At 45.6% G+C, this 18,085-nt stretch overlaps 1 protein-coding gene across 2 annotated transcripts in view; it reads left to right on the top strand.

Annotated features, from left to right (window-relative positions):
* Nucleotides 1–15,958, top strand: part of TMCC3 (transmembrane and coiled-coil domain family 3) — a 270,963-nt gene extending 255,005 nt beyond the window's left edge. For both annotated transcript variants that reach the window (XM_049627506.1, XM_049627505.1), the window contains exons 2-4: nucleotides 846–1,762; nucleotides 5,598–5,733; nucleotides 11,020–15,958. In XM_049627506.1, coding sequence (XP_049483463.1) covers nucleotides 846–1,762; nucleotides 5,598–5,733; nucleotides 11,020–11,322 — 1,356 coding nt within the window. In that variant the 3' untranslated portion in view covers nucleotides 11,323–15,958. The remainder of the gene's footprint in view (nucleotides 1–845; nucleotides 1,763–5,597; nucleotides 5,734–11,019) is intronic.
* Nucleotides 15,959–18,085: the final 2,127 nt, after the last annotated feature.

Below are 18,085 nucleotides of genomic sequence, written 5' to 3'. Positions count from 1 at the left end.
CCCTTTCCCTTTCCCTTTCCCTATCCGTTGCCCTTGCCCTTGCCCTTTCCCTTTCCCTTTCCCTTTCCCTTTCCCTTTCCCTTTCCCTATCCGTTGCCCTTGCCCTTGCCCTTGCCCTTGCCCTTGCCCTTGCCCTTGCCCTTGCCCTTGCCCGGCACAAACCTGTGGTGCTCAATGATACTTTGCACTTCTTCCCCAGGTGGCCCTTGAGTGAGAAAGCCATTTCACAGGGTATTATCACTTGCTGTTCTTTTTTTTTAATCACTTCCGTTGTGGTTGGGTTGTTTATTTCCACCTGTACACACTGTACTGTTACTCAGTTAGTAAAATTAATTTTGCATCATATTATCCCATCACATCTGCTTAATGATTCCAGTAAGAAAATAATTTCTTGTGTTGATGATGAATGTACCTGCTGGAACTTTTCCCTCATTCTTCTTCTTAAGTGATTGAGGTCTGAACTGGGTGCATTTCCCACAGTGTCGAAATTCACCGTGTGTGGAGCATGGCAGGCACCCTAGTTACCTGGGCATCTGGGGAAACTAGGACTGAGGGTAACCTTGTCCCATTATGCATTTTCCACCCTGGCAACTGACAATTACATGTAATCAGGCAAAACATTGCAAGCCCTGGGAAACCTGAATCTCATAGTACACATGGATGCAGGAAGGAGTTGGGCTGTCCTCTGTTCAACTGGGAGACTAGTAGGGAGTTTTTATCTTAGGAATACTTGCAGTTTAAAGATCTGGGACCTGAAGTATGTCTGTAGTGTGTGCCCAGATTCTCTCACAGTAACTGTGCCTTTGCCTTCAAGTCTTCAAGTGCTTCCTCCCTGTCTCTTTCAGGTAGAGCGACATGACATGAACACCCTAAGCCTGCCCCTGAACATTCGCCGAGGGGGGTCCGACACCAACCTCAACTTTGACGTACCGGATGGCATCCTGGACTTCCACAAGGTCAAACTCAGTGCGGACAGCCTGAAACAAAAAATTCTCAAGGTGACAGAGCAGATCAAGATCGAGCAGACGTCCCGCGACGGCAATGTTGCAGAGTATCTGAAACTAGTCAACAGCGCAGACAAGCAGCAGGCGGGCCGCATCAAGCAAGTCTTTGAGAAGAAGAATCAGAAGTCCGCTCACTCTATTGCCCAGCTTCAGAAGAAGTTAGAACAGTATCATAGAAAGCTCAGGGAGATCGAGCAGAATGGAGCCTCCAGGAGCACAAAGGACATTGCCAAAGACAACCTGAAGGACGTGCCGCACTCCCTGAAAGATGCCCACGCGAAGTCTCGAACTGCTCCCCACGGCACGGAGTGCGGGAAATCGGGCATGCCGGGCGTGTCCCTCACCCCGCCCGTGTTCGTCTTCAATAAGTCCAGGGAGTTTGCCAACCTGATCCGGAATAAGTTTGGCAGCGCCGATAACATCGCTCACTTAAAAAATTCCCTGGAGGAATTCAGGCCTGAAGGGAGTCCGCGGGCCTATGGGGGCAGCGCCACCATTGTGAACAAACCCAAGTACGGCAGCGATGACGAGTGTTCGAGTGGCACGTCGGGCTCCGCCGACAGTAACGGGAACCAGTCCTTCGGGGCCAGCGGAGCCGGCACGCTGGACAGCCAGGGCAAGCTCACCATGATCCTGGAGGAGCTGAGGGAGATCAAGGACACCCAGGCACAGCTGGCTGAGGACATCGAGGCGCTGAAGGTGCAGTTTAAGAGAGAATACGGTTTTATTTCTCAGACGCTGCAAGAGGAAAGATACAGGTATGTCAGACTGTTCTCTTGGAATTCTTCTAGAAGCATGACTTACTAAGTGCAGAGAGATTGCTTGGAAGTGACACGCTCGTGGTTGTGTTTTCCATGGATATGGATGTGGATCAAAAAAACATTTAAAATCAGTAGTGTTTTCCATACTTCGTGATTCTAAACTTTATAGTTTGTGACGTACAGGTTGATACTTCAGAGAGAGTTGTGTGAGTCTGTTAAAATGTCGCTGTATAGTCTGTAGCTCATGTGCACGTGGAGTTCCTTCTTAAGCTCCAGTAGACTTCTGTCATAAAGTTTTGTTACACTGATTCGTAGATCTGTATTTTATTTTCCTCCACGATAACTGTCAAGTAAATGACCCATTGTATGGTTGGGGAACCTGGGTGACTCAGTTAGCTAAGCGTCCTACTTCGGCTCAGGTCATAATTTCGCGGTTTGTGAGTTTGAGCCCATATCAGGTCAGCACAGAACCCACTTCGGATCCTCTGTCTACCTCTCTCTCTGCCCCTCCCCTGCACGCGTATGCTCTCTGTTTCTGTCTCTCTCAAAAATAATAAATAACCATTTTTAAAAGAAATCACTGCATTGTTCAACAAGGTAGATTTTCTTTGGTACATTAATCTTCAAGTTTTTATATAGTGTACATTTTTTTTATGTACGATATTTTGCTCACTAAACTTTTCACCATAAATAGTTTTCAAAAGAAATCTTAAGAGTAAAGTATAAATTCAAATCTTGTGGATTATATTAGCTAATTTTATTTTTTTATATTAGCTCATCTTTTTAAAGTTTATTTATTTTGAGAGAGAGAGCACATGCACAATTGGGGGAGGGGCAGAGAGAAGGAGAGACAGAATCCCAAGCAGGCTCCACGCTGTCAGTGCAGAGCTCCATGCAGGGCTCGAACCCACAAACTATGAGATCATCGCCTGAGCCGAGATCAAGAGCCCAATGCCTAACTGCGCCGCCCGGGCACCCCTATATTAGCTACTTCTAAAAGATATTTATAGGCTAGATTTTATGTGCCTATAACTAATTAATAAAAATACTAATAAGAATTGATTTTCTACTGTTTCTCAGTAAAAAGATTCCCCAAAGTTTGTTTTGTTTTGTTTTGTTTTGTTTTTTTTAAGATTTTAAGTAATCACTGTACTAGTGTGGAGCTTGAACCCACAACCCTGAGATCAAGAATCACATGCTTGCTACCAACTGAGCCAGCCAGGCGCCCCCAAAATTGTGGTTGTTTGTTTTGTTTTTTGTTTTTAGTCAGAACGAACATGTTAACTTATAAAAATGTAGAGAAAAAGTTAAATGCCCATGGGACACCTGGGTGGCTCAGTCAGTTAAGCGTCCAGGTTTGGCTCAGGTCCTGATCTGGTGGTTCGTGAGTTTAAGCCCTGCATCAGGGTCAGCACAGAGCCTGGAGCCTGCTTCGGATTCTGTGTCTCTCTTTCTCTGCCCCTCCCCAGCTCACATGCTGTCTTTCTTTCTCTCAAAAATAAATAAGAATTTTAAAAATTAAAAAAATATTAAAAGAGGGGCACCTGGGTGGCTCAGTCGGTTAAGCGTCCAACTTCAACTCAGGTCACGATCTCGCGGTCCGTGAGTTCGAGCCCCACGTCGGGCTCTGGGCTGATGGCTCGGAGCCTGGAGCCTGCTTCCAATTCTGTGTCTCCCTCTCTCTCTGCCCCTCCCCCGTTCATGCTCTGTCTCTCTCTGTCTCAAAAATTAAAAAATGTTAAAAAAAAATTAAAAAAAATATATAAGAAAAAATATTGAAAGCCCATTACATATTGTAAGGTTAAACTTTAAATTTAACTTACATACTTTATATCTCAAAATGGTTTTAAATGTATTAATTTGTAAATGTGGCTTTTTTCAGCTCTTATATTCTATGAAACCATTTTTTTAAACTTTCAGCATACATCTTTGACTCTAGTGTCTTTCTCACATAACTATTTTTGAGTCACAGGTTTTCCAGAAAATACTGACTTCAGTTCCATCTGAATAGTTCGGGATATAGTACTCTTTAGATCCAAATTTTATCCCAACTCACAAATACCCACTTATATAAATTTAGGGTAGTTTCCTCATTTGTCGTGTAGTTATGTTTGTGATTGTCCAAGGGTTAGCCTCTGACTGTATCGTTTGCTGTAAGAGATCCTTAAAAGGCTTTTACACCAACATTGGGTACCTATGAAGTCCTATCTGAGAATAATTATTAAATCTTCATTAAATTACTTTTTTTTAAGTGTATTTATTTTTGAGAGAGAGAGAGAGCATGAGCGAGCGTGTGGGGGAGGGGCAGAGAGAGAGGGAGACACAGAATCCGAAGCAGGCTCCAGGCTCTGAGCTGTCAGCACAGAGCCCGAAACGGGGCTCAATCTCACGAACTGTGAGATCATGACCTCAGCCAAAGTCGGACATTTAACCGACTGAGCCACCCAGGAACCCCTGCATAAAATTACTTTTTGATCTCACTTTTTTTCTTAAGGTATAATTGACATATAATCTGTCTCCCTCCCTCTGTCTCTCTCTCATATGATTCTGTCAGGTGACCTATATAAGCATCTAACACTGACATTGATAGAAGTCATTTCAGGCTAATGCATTACCCAAATAGTGCTTCCTGTTTTCAAATAAACATTCTAAGTTTTCAAATATAAGACAAATCCCTCTTCTTTGAGGGAAATGGGAGGTGGGAATGACAATCTTTGTTCTTCCGTTACTTAAGATTTGGACTTTTGGGGGCGCCTGGGTGGCTCAGTCGGTTGGGCGTCCGACTTCGGCTCAGGTCATGATCTTGCGGTCCGTGAGTTCGAGCCCCGCATCGGGCTCTGGGCTGACAGCTCAGAGCCTGGAGCCTGTTTCGGATTCTGTGTCTCCCTCTCTCTGACCCTCCCCCGTTCATGCTCTGTCTCTCTCTGTCTCAAAAATAAATAAATGTTAAAAAAAAATTAAAAAAAAAAAAGATTTGGACTTTTGGAAATGCCACTTGTAAGTCATTTATAATTTCTTTCTTTAAAAAATTTTTTTTAAAGTTTATTTATTTTTGAGAGAGAGAGAGAGAGGGAGAGGGAGTGCCTGAGTGGGGGAGGGGCCAGAAAAAGGGAGACAGAAGATCCGAAGTAGGCTCCATGCAGGGAGCACAGAGCCCAACGCCAGGCTTGAACTCACAAACCATGAGATCATGACCTGAGATCATGACAAGTTGGCCGCTTAACTGACTGAGCCACCCAGGATCCCCTATAATTTCTAATGAGTTTAATGTTTTTATCAGCACTAAGTTCCAAGAATTGAAACATGTTTTCAGAATCAGAGTATGCCTTGGGAAATGGAGTTAACTCTAGTGTAGAAGTTGGTTCTTTCCTTACGGGCTCTCTGGGCTTGAGAGCCATGCCTGTGAACCAGAAGGCGCTGTGCAGGCGGAGGGGGGGGGGGGGGGGCGGACACCAGCAGGTCCTTGTCTCGAGCCGGACCCCAGACAGCCCTCCCTGTCCATTGACCGGCACTGGTGAGTGCATCAGGCCTGTTGTGTCGTCACTGCAACTCCTCCTTACAGCAGCCCTTTTGGGCAATTCTTACTATTTTCCCCATTTCTCAGCTTGTCTGATGAGGTGGGAAAGCCAACTTCGGTGTGCGTGAAACCTCAGGAGTGAGGACGCAGAAGTTAATGTGACAGAGACCAGTGCTTTTAGCTGGAATTCACGGTTAGCCAAAAGCATGTTCCCTGTAGCTGGACGTATTCTTTCGGAAGCATAGTCTTCCGGGGAATGAAAACCAGGAGACCTTTGAAGTGTCACACTCAGAATCAGCTCCTGTCTTTGCAAAGGTACGAGCGACTGGAAGACCAGCTGCACGACCTGACGGATCTGCATCAGCACGAGACAGCCAACCTGAAGCAGGAGCTGGCCAGCATCGAGGAGAAGGTGGCCTACCAGGCCTATGAGCGCTCACGGGACATCCAGGTACCGTTCCCTTCGCCGTCAGGCACTCAACGCGGGCTCTTCCCAGCCTTTAAGTCGTTCAACGAACTCTAAATGCATTATCCCATAAACCCGACAGGATTCCTGGCACGTGCAGCAAAATGTTTTCTCTGCACAAACATTCTCTACCTTATTAACCCCATTAGCTCATGTTCTAGGTGTCACTGAGTAAAGAGGCTATTCTCTGTGTAGTTATTTTGATTAACAAATATTTATTATCTACCCAAGCCCATCGCCTATAACCTCTCCTCCCTCCCCGCCCCCTCTACCACCCCTACCAAAATTGCAAAACTTTTTAAATATGAGGCAAACCTTGCCTTCAAGAAGCTTACTGACTAGATGGGGAGTCAGGATTGGGTAACCTGCCAAACGGCTCAAGCAAACGTGAACAGGGGCCAAATTATGTGACCCAGACAGTAAAAGCCACAGGATTCAGACACACAGTGCCCAACAAGCTATGAACGGGTGGGACGGTTGGTCATTTTGCGGTCAGATACTAGATTTTAGTCCCAGGTCAGCCATTTACCAGTTATGTGACCCTGAGCAAGTCTTGGATATGTTTGCTCATCTGTAGACTAAGAATAGCTTGGATATTTGTAAGAATTTCAAGGACTCGAGTGCATACCATATACCATACATTAGCAGAGCACTTGCCATGCCTCCCTTCTCTCTCCAGCTCCTCCTTACAATAACCCTTTCGGGCAGTTCTTACTATTTTCCCCATTTCTCAGCTGTGGAGACTAAGGCAGAGAGGTTAAGTGACTTGGACGAGGTTTTGCGGACAGTCCTTGAATAATGAATGTGAATGAATGTCCAGAGAGGGTGGGACTTGGCAGGGATCGGTAGGATCTGGATGGATGGATGGATGGATGGAAGGGGTTGCTGAGTCAGTGTAAACAAAAGCACGTCTCAGGATTAATGTGATGGCAGCACTGTAGCGAAACAGCCCTAGTCTTCCTGAGTGCTTTTTTTTTTCCTGCTACTAGAGGGTCTCTTTCTTTTCTTCTACTTTCACTGAGATAATTGACATACAACTTTGCATTAAAGTGTACAACATAATGATTTATAGAGAGAGAGAGCGCGAGCGAGCGCGCGCAAAATGATCACCTAAGTGAGTTAACATCCATCACCTCACATAATTAACACATTGTTTTCTTGCGATGAGAATTTTTGAGACCTTCTCTCTTAACATCTTTCGAATACGTAATACAGTACTGTTAACTGTAGTCAGCTGCGTTACACATCACATCCTCATCTTATAACTAGAAGTTTGGACCTTTTGACCACTTTCACCCATTTCCCCTACCCTCCACCCCTGCCTCTAGGAACCACCAATCTGTTCTTTGTTTCTATGAGTGTGTTTGTTTTTTCAATTCCACATATAAGTGAGATCATACGGCCTGTTTGTCTTCCTCCGTCTGACTCCTCACTTAGCATCATGCCGTCAGTCCATCCACGTGTCACAAGTGACATGGCCGCATAGTATTCCATTGTGTATATGTGTAGCACATTTCTTTATTCATCTGTTGATGGACTCTTAGGTTGTTCTGTGTCTTGGCTGTTATAAATAATGCTGCTGTGAATATGGGGGTTCTCTTCTAGAAACTGGTTTCATTTCCTTCGGGTATATACTCAAAAGTGGAATTGCTGGATCATAGGGAATTCTAGGTTTCATTTTTTAAGGAATTTCTATATTGTTTTCCATAGTGGCTGCAGCAATTTACATTCCTATTGATCTTCTTTTTTTCTTTTTTCAAAGTTTATTTATTTTTGAAAGAGAAAGGGAGAGAGGGACAGAGAGAGAGGGAGATAGAGAATCTCAAGCAGGCTCTTTCCTGTCTGTGCAGAGCCCGACGCGGGGCTCGAACTCACAAACCATGAGATCGTGACCTGAGCTGAAATGAAGAGTCAGACGCTTAACCGCCTGAGGCACCCAGGGACCGTCATCATCTTTTTTAAAAAAGCAAAAAGGTAGGGGCACCTGGGTGCCTCAGTCGGTTAAGCATCCGACTTCATTTCAGCTCAGGTCGCGATCTCACGATTTGTGAGTTCGAGCCCCGCGTCGGGCTCTGCACAGATAGGAAAGAGCCTGCTTGAGATTCTCTGTTTCCCCCTCTCTCTGCCCCTCCCCCACTCATGCTTACTTGTTTTCTCTCTCTCTCTCTCTCTCTCTCTCTCTCAAAATAAATAAACTTTACAAAAAAAAATAATTAAAAAGCAAGAAAGCACACTCTCCAAGTAGAGCTCAGCTCCATTTTTACAACTTGTCTTTGTAGGCAGTGGTGATTTTCTCCAGCCATACTTTATGAGGGAGAAAACTGAAACATATAAAGGGAGATTTTTTTTTCCCCCACAGTGTGTGAGCTGGAGTTTCAGCTGCCCACATTTTGTTCTTCTCTGTGTCGCAGGCTGTGAGTCTGTGCCAATCCCAGGCATCTACTTGGATGTTTCTGGGATCCAGAGCATCAGACGGAGCTGGTGGGAAACCTTCTACCTCTGAGGACCAAGGTGTGGGAGACACTAGGGAGGTTTTGCCCTTGCTCTGGGTTAGGAGACTTAGCATCACCATTGACTGGTTTAAAGAATGTGACCCATTTAAATGTTAAGTGTTGCAGGGTGAACAGTGCAGTCAGTTTTATTAAAACATTCTGTTTTTAGAACATGTCTGGGATGCCACTGGATTATGTCTAAATATGTGGTTTTCTTATTTAGGGGATAGTTTGGGTTAGTGTTCTTTTTTCCTTTTCTTTTTTTAAAAAAAACATACTTTAAAGATGAACGAGTAAGATAAAGTGAGGGACTTCAGAAAGCAAGCTTCACTATATAGAGGAGTTCATTTGAACATTTTTCTGGTTTCGTCTCCAGCTCACAAATGCAAAGAGGACATCTGTCTGTGTGACTATAGAGTCTTCTTTGTTCAGATAGTGAGAGTCCTGGCTCTACCGCTTACCGTGTGACTCTGGATAAGTTAGCTCCCTGGGCCTCAGTTTCCTCATCTGTAAAATGGAAATCTCATCAGTGAGCTTCACCTCAAAAGGCTGTCAGGAGGATTAAATGGATAATATATATAAAGTACTTAAATCTTCCTGACGCATAGCAGGCAGTCAAAAAATAAATGCCGGCCGTGTTTTCTGTTATATTGGTGAGGAGCCCTATTCCTCGGGGCTTTTCACAATCGGGCCCGCTCAAGTTCGTCTTCAGTTCGCGTTTGTTTTGTTCGTACAGGCAGGGTTCTACAGTGGGAAGAGCTGCTAAGGTGAGGGTGGCTGTTGTCCACGGGGAGGCAAGGGTTTTACTGTTTTAAGAAACTGAGTTTTGTTTTATTAGAATTCCCAATTAAAACAGGCTTAAGCATAATTCAGTCCGTCCTCTGTCCTTGTCCCCAGTTAAGTTAAACACTGGATCCAAAGAAGCGCTAAGAATCACGGGGCCATCACTTAGTGGGTGCTGTAACTAAAATTCCTTGCAACTCACTACTTAATTTTCTTGGATCTTTCTTTTGGTAAAAAAATTTGATAGCAGTTCCAAGGAATTTAGTTCTGGGATTAGTCTGTTTATATATGTAACGTGTGTACCCAATTAAAGATGAATGGATTTGCCAAAAATGTTGGTCTTTTGTCTTGTTCTGTCCGCTTTTCCCTGCCGCGTCTAAAAAAGAGGAGACCGTGAGCTCAAATAGTTGAAAAGAATTCGTGATCCCTGGGGCACGTGCCTGCTCTTTTAGGAGGCCAGTGCTTTTTTAGAATGTGAAAATCTGAAGGAGTTTTACCTTCTCTGTTGGTAACCCATGTCATGAAAGTTACTATAGTAACAGAGAACTCTGTTCTTTGGCCCATAGAGTATATTCAGTGGAAGAAAAGCGAATCAGTGTTACAGCTGTTATGGTTGTTGAAAACCTGACAAGATGGCTGTGTTGTAACCAAGCAAGCACACGTTGGGAAACGAGTTAGACAGTAGGCTAGTGAACTAAAAAGGGGCTCGTTGTACCACCTCTAGTCAGGTCCTGTTCTCCCAAGAGGCACAGAGTTTCCTCTCACGAGCCTCATGCCTCCTTCCTGGCGCCCGTCTGCTCCCTGCTTCATGGCCGGCTCTTTGCTGGGGTAACAGCAGGTGGCCTAGTCCCCATCCTTGTGCAGCTGTGGTCTTCTGGTTGGGGGAGAGGGCTGGGGGAAACTTCACATCGTCCGATGGGGCTGGGACGGCTTCCTAGGTGGGACCTGAGAGGGAGGGAGATCCACCGGTGAGGAGGGGAGGGAGTGGGGAACCAAACGTTTCAGGCACAGTATATGCATGTACAAAGGTCCCGAACATGCTCCTTTTCCAAACTTTAAAAAGCCAGCATGGCCAGAGCATGGTGAGTGGGGCGGGGGGGGGGGGGGGGGGGGGGGGGGGGGGGGAGAGAAATGGGCCCCTAAAGATAGATGCTGTAGGTCGCATCGACAGGGCTGGGGACGGATTAGCGGAAATGAGTGTCTGGTGGGAGGAACCGGCTGAGCCAGGTGCTGTTTTCTGAGGAAAGGAGCACCAGAAGGGAAACAGGACCGATGGCAGGTGCAGGAGAGGGTGCGGTATGTGAATCCGCACCTGGACATGTTGCATTCCAGGTGCTTCTGAGAAGCTCAGAGGGGGATGTCAAGGAGCCATGTAGATACATGTGTCAAACTCAGAGGAGGTGACTTGGCCAGAGAGACACTTGGGGTCCTCTGTGTCTTAGCGACTGAAGCCTTAGAAAGAACGAGCTCTGGGAAGGATGTGCAGCAGTGGATAGTGTCCTGAGTAACAGCATTCAGAGAGCAAGTGAGAGCCGAGTCGCCCGTGGTCAGTCCTGTCCCCATCCCTTCTCCCTTCATCCTCCACAGTCTATATAAGTGGATGCATACATCCACTGAGCAGTGGAAATAGGCACCACCTACTCCATGGCTGGGGGTAGTCGCCTGTCCCACAATGGCCTACCCCTCCTCTGGTTTGGTCCTGATGATACCAACGGATGCCAATAGTTTATGTGCTTTATTTCAAAATACTTAACCGTAAGTCCCCGTTTATGGTATTTTATGGTTGTTCGTTCTGTCCGTGAATAACAGAATAAATGAACCTTGGGATTCTCGTTTCCGTTCTTTGTCATCATCGTCACCGTCAGCTTGGCTGTTTGAAGCTGCCTCAGCATCGAGTGTCCTGAGCCAGGGAGCTTCCGTGCACATCCAAGCATGTGCTCACGTGTTGCCCATGGTCCCGACAGCGTGTGACCCTTGCTCTCCCTCTTGCCCACAGGAAGCCTTGGAATCCTGCCAGACTCGCATTTCTAAGCTGGAGCTCCACCAGCAAGAGCAGCAAGTCCTGCAGACAGACACCGTGAATGCCAAAGTGCTCCTGGGGAGGTGCATAAACGTGATCCTGGCCTTCATGACTGTCATCCTAGTGTGTGTGTCTACCATTGCCAAGTTTGTCTCGCCCATGATGAAGAGCCGCTTCCACATTCTCGGCACTTTCTTCGCCGTGACTCTTCTTGCGATATTTTGTAAAAACTGGGACCATATTCTGTGTGCCCTAGAAAGGATCCTAATACCCAGATGAAGCCGCGGGTTCCTGTCTTCAGGTTCTTTCAGATTTATGTTTTAAAGAAAACTGTGCATTCTACCAAATTTTCAAATGAACGGGGTTGTGCTGACTAGAGGTGACCAGGCCTGGGCTGTGCATTGTAAATAACTACAGTTCCCTTCACACGGTAGTACTTGCCGGCTCAGTCCCCATCCTTAGCGAATGTGAATCTGTTTCAGAGCTCTCCCCACGTCGCTCACTGCCTTAATCACACCAGATCTTCTGCCCACCTGACTAGCCCAGCATGGCCAGCCTCTGGTTATTGAGCATTTGACATAATTAATGATCCAGAAGAAAAGGGATTTTAAGTCTCTGTCTCTCTCTTAAGTCTCTATCACAGTCGAGCTTCACTGTTGCTTGTGGTTGTATTTCTTTCCCTGAGTCCTGTTAGCAGCAAGGATGTAGCAGGACTTGGGGAGGGGAAGTACACGCATTGGCCACGGTGAACCCTCGTGGCCTTTGAAAGTACAGAAAATCCTGTGTCATCCAGTCCACTTGTCCAGAGGACCCTAGGCCCCACCTGTTCCCAGTGTCCATAGCGGTCAGTCGTGCGTGACTCACAAGTAACGTGGAAATCTTACGACACGCCTGTTGATCCGTCAGACGTCTAACTTAGATGTTGTCTTGCACTTTAAATGGTAAGATGCGAAGATTTATGAGTGGGGCTTTCACCTTCTAACATCCGGGGAGCCACACGTTGATTTTATCTGAAGTGGCCGTTGAATGCCTTGCCTTCAAGCATGTAGAAATTCTTCCAAATCCCACATCAAGCCATGGCTTGAACATCAGGGTCCAGTAAGCACTACTCTGGAGGTTTGTATTTCAGCACATCTTAATTGTGATAGACCCCCTGTGAGGACGTGATTCACTCTATTCCCTGGCTTGCGAGGGATCGCAAATCTCCACAAATGAAAACAAATGATGCTCGTGTCGTGGGGTTTTTGTTTTTCTTTACGACAACAGAATTGTACTTTTATAAAGCGAAAGTGCTCTGAGGTAGGAACTCTGGAAGCAGGAGGGAAATAGGATGTGTGGTCTAATGGGGTGGCAGTCGGATCAGGGGGAGCAGTCGACCTGGATGGAGACTGAGAAGGTCCTCTTATGACCCTGTGAGACCAGCCGGAATCACATAGATTGATCCAGTGTCCAAGCGAAGGCTGTCTGTCACCTCTCGGGATCTTCCTGGAGACAAGGGCCCAGGTAATAGAGGGGCCGCGCTTCTTCCCCTGAGGTGAAAACATTCAGAAGTTAACATCCTCAACCTGCTTGAGGGATTCTACTCACTACTTTCAGCCCAGATGATACTCCCCTTTAAATCTCTTTCTCTCTGTACCTACTGAAAATGAAGTTAGAAGATTTTAATGGAAACGGCTGTTCAGTCCTGCCTCCTGCCATCCGCTCTGTTCTCTGAAGGCGTAAAGATGTATGTTAGTGTACATTTTCTTCCAGAAAACATCAAATCGCCTGGATTTAAATTAAGTGCAATATTTTGCGAACAGCTGCTCTTGGGGAAATCTCCTGAAAAAAAAAAAATGTGACAGTGCGCCATGGTTTGAGAGAGTGGAACAGTCGAGCATTTGGCACAAGTCCAGTGTGTGTGAGACTTAGACAACTCAAGCTTTCTTCTTTTAACGTGACAGTTCAGTGGTTTTAGTAAATTCACAAACTTCTTCAACTGTCCCCACGATCTAATTCTGGACTCAAGCTTCTTAAAACCAGTAACGATCATTTCGTGAAATCTTTGGCTGTTAAGCATCTTGGATTCAGGGAAGACGGAGTCAGCAGCCCTACCCCCATCTCATGGCCGTGTCCCCTTCCACCATCAGACTCGCCCTTGTTCTGCCAAGTTGGCTGTAAATACACTGTGATCCATCAAACCCTGGGGACAGAAAAGAGTTCCAGATCCAGGGATGGGAGGGAGAAAGAACGGTGTGCTTTCTTTTGCTTCTGTATTTTAATGGCCAGCATTCTCCTTCACCTGTGGGCGTCCGTCTCCATTCGGCTGAGGGCTGGATGCAGCTTCCACCCCTGGGTCCTGGTGGGCGCCTCTCAATTTCTGCGCCTCTTTCTGAGGCACTTTGCATATGCCAGAGGTTGCAGCGGAAGTAGATACTGCTGTTATTTTTTACAGAGAGGGAGAGAGATTTCTAGCCCTTTGAGGTTAAGGGTTGCAGGGGAGGACCCAGGACGTGGGCCTGCTTCACTGGCCACCACGCTCCACTCGACATTCGCTTTGACGCTTCCCAGACCTGCATCCGCGTGTCTCCTCTCCGCTGCAGAAGTAGGGGAGGAAATGGAAAGCCACACACTCCGCCCCCTCCAGTCTGGAGCTGTTAACAGAAGCGGCTAGAAACTGGCTCTGCTCTGAAATCTAGGGTCTAAATCATCCCATTTGATCATGCCTTCTTTTGCACAGAATCTGTATGTCCACCAGTTCTCGTTAGACGTCAGATAACTTGTTTTCACTTGGGTATGCTCAACCTACATGGCATGCTTGTTTTAGAGTCTTGTTGAAAGTTCATGAAGCTTTTTAATAGTTGATACGCTCCAAGGAGACCTTTACCCTCTGTGGTTTACTGTTCTCTTAAGGAATAATCCCTCCCATTGTATTTCCTTTCCCACACAAGGGTAAGATTAAATAAAATTTTATACATTATTCAATTAAAAATAGTGATCCAACTGGGATATATCATGGAATTGGTTATTTAATTTACATTTAAGTCAGCTAATCCCTTTCCCCACCTTTCATTCGTAGTAAAGATGAAGCCAGTCATGGGATGGTCAGGCACCTGCTCACAAAGCAAACTTAGTGCTTTAAGATACTGGACGTTGCAGGGGCATCTGGGTGGCTCAGTCGGTTAAGTGCCAACTTCAGTTCAGGTCATGATCTTGCAGTTCATGAGTTCAAGCCCTGCATCGGGCTCTGTGCTGACGACTCTGCTTAGGAATCCGTGTCTCCCTCTCTCTCTGCCCCTCCCCCACTCGTGCTTGTTTTTCTTCTCTCTCTCTCAATAATAAACATGAAAATTAAAAAAAGATACTGGATATTGCATCCTAGCACAGGATTTTTTTGTGACATACTATTTTCATGATCACCAAGATAATGATAGTTCGCTGAGGGCAAAACAAAAATCTAAAAATCCTCTTATGTGGGTATTGGAATCAGTTATCCCAGTTTACATTTTGAGTATGATCAAGCCAGAACAAAACATTGAACTCCCCCCCCCCCCCCACCCCAATTCAAACCACAATGAAGCCGTAAATAAAAGTACTCCACTGCTGATTTTGTACAGAGAGTAGGATCAGCCCCCGGTTTCTAGCATGTGGTTTTGCTTACGTGATGGGTATGAACTGTTGACAGACTGAGATCTCCGCTTCCATTACGGCCCAAACGTGGTTATCCCTCTCCATCAATTAGCATCCGTGGGAATTAGCCCTGCTACTTTGTCATTCTTGTGTTTTTTTTGTTTTTTTTTTTTAAACGTTTATTTATTTTTGAGACAGAGAGAGACAGAGCATGAATGGGGGAGGGGCAGAGAGAGAGGGAGACACAGAACTGGAAGCAGGCTCCAGGCTCTGAGCCATCAGCCCAGAGCCTGACGCGGGGCTCGAACTCACGGACCGCGAGATCGTGACCTGAGCTGAAGTCGGACGCTTAACCGACTGAGCCACCCAGGGGCCCCTGTCACTCTTGTTTTTATTGGAATATTGCCCTGCTAGGTATGTTTACTGCCCTGCCTTTTCTCCAGCATATCAGGTTTAATTATGGGATCAATAACTGTGATGGGAATTGGAGTCCCTCAAGCAACTAATTATTTTTGTCCTTTTGGATTGAAGTTGAAATACCAAACTGTTTTGCATCAAATAGGAACATCTTTGTATGGAATCTAAGTATGATTGTATTGGTTTGGAAAAGCATTTCGGTATGCTTATTAAAATGAGCATGTGTGATTAAACAACCTCTACTGCATATTTCTATAATTTTGAGGAGTGAGCCAGGAGTAGGGTGAAATGGCATTTAAGATTCAGGGCTTTAGCTGGAGAGAAATGTTTCAAGAAGTTTAACACACGTGCTAAGGAAGGAGTTGGTCTAAAAGGATAAATCACTGAAAAGAATAATATTGGCCATTTACATCAAAAATGGTTATGAAGCTAAAAGAAGGTACAGTTAACAAGAGTTTGGTAACCCAGAAGATAAAAAGCAGAACTAACCTATAATTTTCTAAAGTCAGTACAATTCTCTGTTTATAAGAAGCTGGAAAGTAATGTACCTTGATTGTTTTAGGAATAATTTATGTGTTGCAATTTTAATTTATTTAAAACATGTCTCCTGTGTTTGTCCTAAGAGAAAAAATGTTTCAACAAAACGTGCTCTGTGTTTAAGATATGTTTAGGCCGTAGCTAGCAGTTCTGAAAATGGAAACTAGAATGTTTATTGTGAGGTCTTTTCTAGAATTTCCATTTGGTGAGATACCATATAGTTTCATGTCAGCCTAAAATTGTAAATTCTGCGTAGATTGTCACCCTATTCAAAGCAGGTGCCATTATTTTTTTAAATAAACACTTGATGTTAGCTTTGATGTTAAATAAAGAGTTAGATTTCTTAAATTTTCATATTTGTCAGAGCCCATCTCAGTAGTAGGGGTGTGTGTGTGTGTGTAATCAATTTTTTAATGGATTTTACTTTTTAGAGCAGTTTTAGGTTCATGGCAAACCTGGTCAGAAGGTACAGAAATTTCCTGTATACTGCCCCCTGCCAAGCCCCACACATGCATAGCCTCCCTCCTATCACCCCCCACCCACCCAGAGGGTACATTTGTTAAAATGACGGCCTACAACCTACATTGACACATCATTGTCACTCATGACTTTATAGTTACACAAGGGTTCACTCTTTGACGTCCCATGGGAATAGACAAATACATAATGGGGTGTGTCGACCATACTACTAAGTAACACACAGAATAGCTTCACTGCCCTAAAATTCCTCTGTGTTTCACCTATTCGTCCCTCCCCCCGGCCCCACCACCTGTAATAAATTTTTAAACTAACTGACGTCTATTCCGTAGAAAGTTGCTGGTGTGTGATGTGTGGGAGAGAGAAGGATTGTTTCTTCACGGTGCTTGGAATGCTAGGAAAGGTGTCCCGGTGCTATGGAAAGGGGGGATGTGGGAGGATGCTGAGGACATGATGAGCTGGACTGAGAGGCCGTGCGGACACTGCTCGGGTGTGCACACGACCAGAGCACGGTGAGCAGAGTCCTCTGGCTGAAGCAGTCTGGTTAGTGGGGTTTCTCGTTTGTCTGGTGCTCTGGTGTTTACAAAGCACCTTCTTTTTATAGTGCAGTAACTCACCTGAGCCAGTCCTGTGATGTGGGCACACCGTCATCCCCATTATATAGACGGAATTGAAGGTCAGGCACACGTACTTTTCCCAAGGTCATCGCTGGTGAAGGAGGGAGTCGGGATTCTCGTTGCTTTTGCTTCTGATCCTGCCTGGTTAGCCCTCTGCTTCCAGTCAACTGCAGGCCGTGGGCAATTTCCCGGTCATCCAGTAACCGCCTTGTACGGACAAAAGAACTAGAGCTCTCAGATGACGGGAGAGCCCGTAATAGATCAGCCCGTTCCCTGCCCTAGAAAACAGTGCATGGGACTCTGGAAGTCTTACAGGGTCCACTGTTGTTTTCACACCCGTTGTTATCTGATATCTGAAGAGGTAAAGACAGAACACGGAAGTGATTACAGTACCTGTGTGTCCAGCCCAGCATAGTCCCAAATGTTGCTTTACTAAGTCTGTATTTCCTTAAAAAAGAGATGGAAATGGAAGAAAAGTTTAGTGGGTTCTAGCTAATACGGAACAATACTAATGCTGTGGAATAAAGCAGTGCTCTCTGATTTTGAGTAACGTATGGACTCAACAGAAAAAATCTGTTCATCCTCAAATGCCTGAGGATGTTCATAGCCACAACTTGACAAAGTTACAGCCTAACAACGTTACATAATAGCTTTTCTTATCTGCAAATTCTCCTTACAAAGTTACTTTCTGATAGGTATGACCGTGAGATGTCGAAATTTATAGGACCCACATGGCGATACCCAACAGCACCTTTCTGGGCCTTCATAGACGTGGGAGAACAGCTCACATTCTTTGAGCATTTGCTGGGTACGATGCTGTGTGCCCAAAGGCTTTGCCTGTTAGATCACATGTAATTTTTCCATCACCCGTTAAGTGAGGGACTATCATCCCTGCTTCACAGATGGGGAAACAGGCTCAGAGTGGCTACATGACTAGCAGCATCACGCCACGAGCAATGGCAGGACTGTCTATTCAGCCCCACACTCGTGTCACTCTGGAGCCCATCCTGGTCGCCATGACCCTGTGCCGTAATAAAAGGGGTTGAACGACTGGCTCTCTAGCTCACTAGCTCCCGGCTCCTGTGAACCCTAGGAGCCACTTGTAACCCTAAGACTGCAACAGTGCTATAGTTGCAAATCGTACATTTACATGTTTGCATGATTGGCTCCCTGTGGGGAGGCAGTTACCTGAAGCAACATCCTAGATCTTTGAAGAGACGTGGGCTGACGGATCTGTGGATGAAGAGAATGGTGAACTATTAATTAAAGAAACTTCTAGGGGCGCCTGGGTGGCTCAGTCGGTTAAGCATCCAACTTCAGAAGCTCAGGTCACGATCTCACGGTTCGTGAGTTCGAGCCCCACGTCGGACTCTAGCTCGGAGCCT

Source organism: Panthera uncia, chromosome B4, assembly GCF_023721935.1.
Source record: "Panthera uncia isolate 11264 chromosome B4, Puncia_PCG_1.0, whole genome shotgun sequence".
NCBI lineage: Eukaryota > Metazoa > Chordata > Mammalia > Carnivora > Felidae > Panthera > Panthera uncia.
Note: the sequence above shows the minus strand (reverse complement) of the source record. Positions and strands in the feature narration are given on the sequence as shown.